The sequence below is a fragment of the Mytilus californianus genome, unplaced genomic scaffold (assembly GCF_021869535.1).
Source record: "Mytilus californianus isolate M0D057914Y unplaced genomic scaffold, xbMytCali1.0.p SCAF_26, whole genome shotgun sequence".
Lineage (NCBI taxonomy): Eukaryota > Metazoa > Mollusca > Bivalvia > Mytilida > Mytilidae > Mytilus > Mytilus californianus.
The window spans coordinates 1,229,296-1,235,295 of record NW_026262675.1 but is presented as its reverse complement, the minus strand read 5'-3'; the positions used below and the strand labels follow the sequence as shown (position 1 = coordinate 1,235,295).

Here is a 6,000-nt window from a genome sequence, read left to right as displayed (position 1 = left end):
ATGTCTCAAAGAAAAGCAGCTCTACAATTCAATGTCCCAATGAAAACTCTACGTGATAGAATCACTGGTAAAATAAGTCCAGATTGTGTCACCACTGGGAGGGCACCTGTTTTTTCACTTGAAGAGGAGACACGGATTGTGGAACATGTAAAGTCCATGGCTTCATATGGATATGGGTATACTAGACAAGAAGTTACAGATCTGGCTACTGATTTTGCCCACACAATCAATATTAAACCAAGAAATGAAGAACTTACCTTGAGGTGGTTTGAGGGTTTCATAAAAAGATGGCCAGAACTTAGAGCGGTTAAACCTAGAAGTTTGGAGATTCAACGTGCAAAATGTGGTTCTGTTGCTAATGTTGAAAAGTACTTTGCAAGCTTAGAGCAAGTTGTTCACAAATATAATCTTCAGGATAAACCACATCTCATATTTAATATTGATGAGAAGGGTATAACACTGAATCATAAACCACCTAATGTTGTATCTGGAATTGAATGTAACACATCATCAGTAACATCTGGAAGGTCTAGTACTACGACCATACTTGGCTGTGGAAGTGCATCGGGATTTGCTGTACCTCCATATTTTGTATTTGAAGGTAAAAGAATGATGAATGAATTGATGAATGGTGCAACACCTGGTGCTGTTGGTGCAGTATCAGACTCAGGATGGTCCAATACCAATATATTCAGACAATATTTGACTGACCATTTTCTTAAATATGTCCCTGGCAGAAACAATGACAACATACTTCTAGTCCTTGATGGGCATAAGTCACATGTTGCAGTTGATATACTTGAATGGGAACAGCAACACCACATCATTATTCACGTCTTACCAGCTCATACCTCACATATATTACAACCTTTGGATGTTGGATGTTATGGGCCGTTGCAACGTACTTATGATAATGAATGTCACAAAACCATGCGTCAGAACTCCGCAGTCATAACCAGATACAACATATGTGAACTAGCCTGCAAAGCATACCAGAATGCACTATCCCCAGAAAACCTTCAGTCAGCATTTGGGAAAACTGGAATATACCCCCTGGATAAGAGTGTCATCAACACAGATCAACTGAAACCATCAGAGGTATTTACAGCAAATGATGAATGCAAAAAAACTACAGATGAACCAAAAACAGATAACATACAAGTAGTTGAGGTTGATACGAATGGAGAAGTAACGGAAGCTGTTGAAAGTGCTGTGACTGATATTTTAGTTGTTGAAGATTTGCAAGATCATGATGTTACTGTTCCACACTTCTTTGCTGAAAGAATAAACAAACTAAAGAAAATTAAGTCTGAAAATGACAAGAAAGAAAGAAAACCCCTTGGAAAGATTATATCCGGTATGCCAATTACTGAAACTGAGGTAGCAGAAAAGGTAAAACAGCATGTTGAAAACCAAGGAAAAAATAAATCAACCAACCAGAGTAGTAAGAAAACTGGGAAACAAAATAAAAAGAAACCGTCCACTTCTGCTTCATCACTTACACCAAGATTTAGCCACACTAAACCTGGACCTAGCCGCACATCTACTAAACCAGGACCTAGCAACACTTCTCCTAAACCAGGACCTAGCAACACTTCTTCTTAACCAGGACCTAGCCATATATATATAGATGATTCCATGGACTTCAGTGATACAGACGATGAAGAAATCCCTGAAATTGAATTATGCTGTGTATGTAAACAGTTCACCCCTAATCAAATTAGATTTGGAGTTGGTGTTGAACTTACCAAATGGGTGCAGTGTGACAATTATAGGTGCAAGCACTGGACACATCTAAAATATTGTACAGAACTGAGGGCTGTGAGGAGAAATACCAAGTTTTACTGCATGCATTGCAAGGACATGGAATAGACATTTTTGCCCAATTTCTTTGTTATTGTTACTTGTTGAATATTTTATCGTTAAATTTTATTTTTTGTTACTTTTTTTCAATACTTACCTTTTTAAATTATATTTGAACAAAAAAAGGCGAAAATGCAAGGTGCTTGGCCTAATCTGTGTGACGTCACAAGGTGGTACATCCGGTGGACGAACTTGAGGGTTGAAAGTAGAACGGGCATTGATTTCAAGTAAGTGTTCACTGTTGCTTTTTCGTTATTCTACAGTCTTTTGTTGATTCTTTTGCATGTCAAAGTTTAGATTTTTATTGAATCTTTATGACTGCAAATTATCGGGAATATACGGGAAACGTAGTGGAAAATGCACCGCGATTTTCGTTAGGTGGACGAACTTAGGGGAGTCGAGGATACAGATGGACGTATGCACGGATGTATGGACAGAAGAACATACGGACGAACATATGAACGGTCAGACAATGTGATTACAATATAGCCCCCATTTTTAGGAAGGGTATAATAATTAATTATTTCACATAATTATAAAATAAGTTTTAGACGTTAACAATTTTAAGATAACTTTTCATCTGTTTACCAAACTGAATTGATTAAAAAAAATTATGTCATAAAATAAAGTAACTAATTCATAAAAAACACATATAGTTCTTCTTTTGTAATCTAAAATTACAATTCTGAGTAAGTTTTCTTATACTTTCTTATAAAATTACTAATATAGATAATCAAATAAAGTCGTTGAAGGTATACCTCTGACTAATTAGTAAACAGAAAAGAGTAGAAGCAATAATTTAGACTTAATGTATCATACAAGTCCAAAGAAGTTAAAGTAGAAAATTGAAGATAATGTTTATGTTTGCATGATTGATACAGGATTATATTAACTTCATAAGTTGATGCCTGTTAAAAATAATATATAAATTGACAGTAAATTAGATACTTACAAATTTATAACTGTTTTCGTGCATTTCCTTTAATTTCCTCTAGATTTAATTGATTGATGGTTAATTGATTTTTTCCGAAGTATTTATGAATAAGGTATAACACTTTACCCTGGCTTCTTTAATTTGTTGCTGACAAGTACATGCACATAAATTCTGAGAAGTTTAACGTATTGTTTTTAAATGGGACTTATTTATACCTTCTTAAATTTATAAAACAAGATTTCAAGGTGTTTACAGTTCCAAATTATCGGCTCTAAAGAGTTTAGATAGTTGGAATCGTTAAAATAAATGCACCGTATCAAATGCTGAAAATCAGGATGTTATTTTGTAAAACTACTTCTAAACTGTTGCAGGTTTGCATGTTAGATATGGTAGATACTTAAAAGACAAAGTGATCGAAATCACATGTGGAAAGATTAGAAGAGTAGTCTGAATAATTTTAAATCATATGTTAGTCTTCCATTGAGGTGTAGCTTTGGAATACAACCTGATATAGAACTATTGTCTGGCCTTTGTAAAGTCTTGTATGTTTTTTAATTTTAGTTCATTTATATGTTTTGGAGTTTAGTATGACGTCCATTTTCACTGAACTAGTACACATTTTTGTTTAGGGGCCAGCTGAAGCCCGCCTCTGGATGCAGGATTTCCTCGCTGTGTTAAAGACCCATTGGTGGCCTTCGGCTGTTTTCTGCTCTTCGGTCGGGTTGTTGTCTCTTTGACACATTCCCCATTTCCATTCTCAATTTTATTGCATACATTTGAATTTACTTGCGTTTTTACATAGATAAGCATTATTGTCATTTAGTTGAATTGAGCGAAATGTGAGACACAATCAGAGGGTCCCTTTATTCGAATAACAATTTCTTTAAATTTGCAATTTAATTTCTTTATTAAACAATGTTCACAGTTTCAAGTTTACATTTTTTGAAACAGAAAAATAACAAAATAATGATTCTTCTAAATACTTATATTACATGACACCAATATATAGATTTAAAAAAAGGCGGAAGATGACAAGGGGACATTAAAAACTCATAAGTCAAAGAGAAACTGATAACATCATGGCACAAAAAAATGTCACATTCGACGTTAAGAGGACGGTATTGTGGTTACATCAATCAGTCTTTTTCGAAGGGATGACTTTAACTTAACAACTTGGAATCTTTGTTTCAATAGCTTCCTTGAAAGCAGCAATCCTCTATCAAGGAAATCATGATAGGGAATGCAAACTATGGAATATCGTATCTACTTAAAGATATATTCTCCAAATACACGCGCTGTTGGAATGTCGCTACATACAAATGGAAATTTCACAATTGGGAATCTGAAATAATCTCTTTTGTCGTACAGATTTGTTCTCGGTCGACTCTTACTGTCAATTTCTAGATGAAAAGTCAATTTGTGAGACAGACTTAACTGTATATGTTGTATCCGTTATTTTAAGTTCGTTGGGGTAGATGCTTTTAACATAGTACCAAACTTTTAATTATTTAGTGACAGGGATATAAAGTTATAAAGTATATCATTTATGTATAAATCAACTTCTGAAATTATATTGAGGTCAAGAATTGTGTAATGAGTTGTGTATTGGATAGTCTAATACGTGTCTGTTTTATTATACAAGATTTAAGTTAGGTAGTATTTTGTAAATATGATTGACATAAAGGGAATTTGATTTCATGTCCACCTTATCACTAATTGCTTGTTGATTATGACAGTTGTCAATCATTCTGGGGTTGTATCTGTATTGGTATCTATAAAAATTACCACACTAGCAGAAACGTAAATTGACAAAACTAATGACAAACATACTTGAATGAACTGCTCTAAAGATATAACCCAAGTTCACTTGTGCATCTTTACACAGACATGCTAATTATTGGTAACTATATTTCAGTGCGTACAGATTTTGTAGCTACCATGTCTTCAACCGGGTTGTGATGACGGTGCCTAATGAAAGAATCGAAACAATAGTCCCATCCTTGCCAAACAACTACTACAAGGTTTCATTGAGACATTTTACTACTTTATTCTAACATTTTCTAAAAATGAACAACAGAGAAGTCTGTTTTATTGTGGTAAAACTAGTACATTGGACATTTGTGTTCAAATAAAATGTGGGCGATTAATAATTTTAATCCTTATGAACTACATTTGTTAGTTAATCAAAACGTCGCCATTGAAATACCCCTAACGCCGATAAACAAAAAACACTCAACAAATTCAATGAGTACTTGCATCTGATGTATCCTAGCGGAATTTGAGATTAAGGATACTACCGAAACTAGAAGGTCGGCTGCATTTTTGATCTTTTCCTAGATATGGACACAGATGGACGACTTCAAACTAGAATGAATCTAATACAAGTATGACAAACATGATGATTTCAACTTTCCAATTATCAACTTCTCATTTCTCAGCAGTAACATACCCTCTGCCCCATCTTTATTGATACTTACTCTTGTACATGTTCACAATATACGGACTTCATAAACAGGGTGTGCTTCTTACACAAAATGTGCTCAAACAGAATTACGAGGAATAAAGACTGAATAGACACTACATAAATTTTTATGGTTACTATCATAATTTGGGTTGACCGATACGACGACTGCATTTTAACTCACTAGCGACATGTTTTCGCATTCTTATATACTAGAATTGTCGTCCAATCTGTAATTTTACCTGATTGTGACACTTTAATTGAGTGTGGATTCACATGGCAGGTGGTGCATGCACAGTATGAGACTCTTGTCCTGTCGACACACTCGGTCTCGTCCCTTTTGGAGTTCATGCGATTCCCTCAGTTTTTGTTTATTGCCTTGATTTGTCTTGTAAGCGATTTGTGAGATTTGAATATCGGTAATCCACAACCGACTTAATTAAAAATAAAATATGAAATGAAAAAACACTTTTTGATTTAAACTTTTTTTTAAATCTAATCATTACATAATATAGTATGTATAAATTAGCTGTTGCCCAGCACCTCCTGTGGCTATTTTTTAAATAAAACACTTATTTCCTAATTGATGAGAGAGGTGTCTAAATACCAAAAGTCAAGACATCTACAAGGATCATAAAACTGAGTTTTGTTTCCTAACATAGTAATATAATTAATTGTAACGAGCTTATTTAAACTTTTTGCATCACCGACCTTATATCATGCAGATGTTAACAAAAAGGGA

The 6,000-nt window shown here is 34.2% G+C and overlaps 1 protein-coding gene across 1 annotated transcript; it reads left to right on the top strand.

The window, feature by feature from the left end:
• LOC127732747 (uncharacterized) lies at positions 1-3,198 on the top strand. Its single transcript, XM_052241937.1, has 2 exons — positions 1-1,254; positions 3,169-3,198. The coding sequence occupies exons 1-2, from the start codon at positions 1-3 to the stop codon at positions 3,196-3,198; spliced, it is 1,284 nt and encodes a 427-aa protein (XP_052097897.1).
• Positions 3,199-6,000: the final 2,802 nt, after the last annotated feature.

Excerpts from the sequence above, each read along its gene's own strand:
- LOC127732747 (XM_052241937.1), top strand. The coding sequence starts at position 1 with ATGTCTCAAAGAAAAGCAGCTCTACAATTCAATGTCCCAATGAAAACT. Across the intron at positions 1,255-3,168 it reads AAGATTTGCAAGATCATGAT|GTTTGCATGTTAGATATGGT; the intron begins GTTACTGTTCCA and ends AAACTGTTGCAG.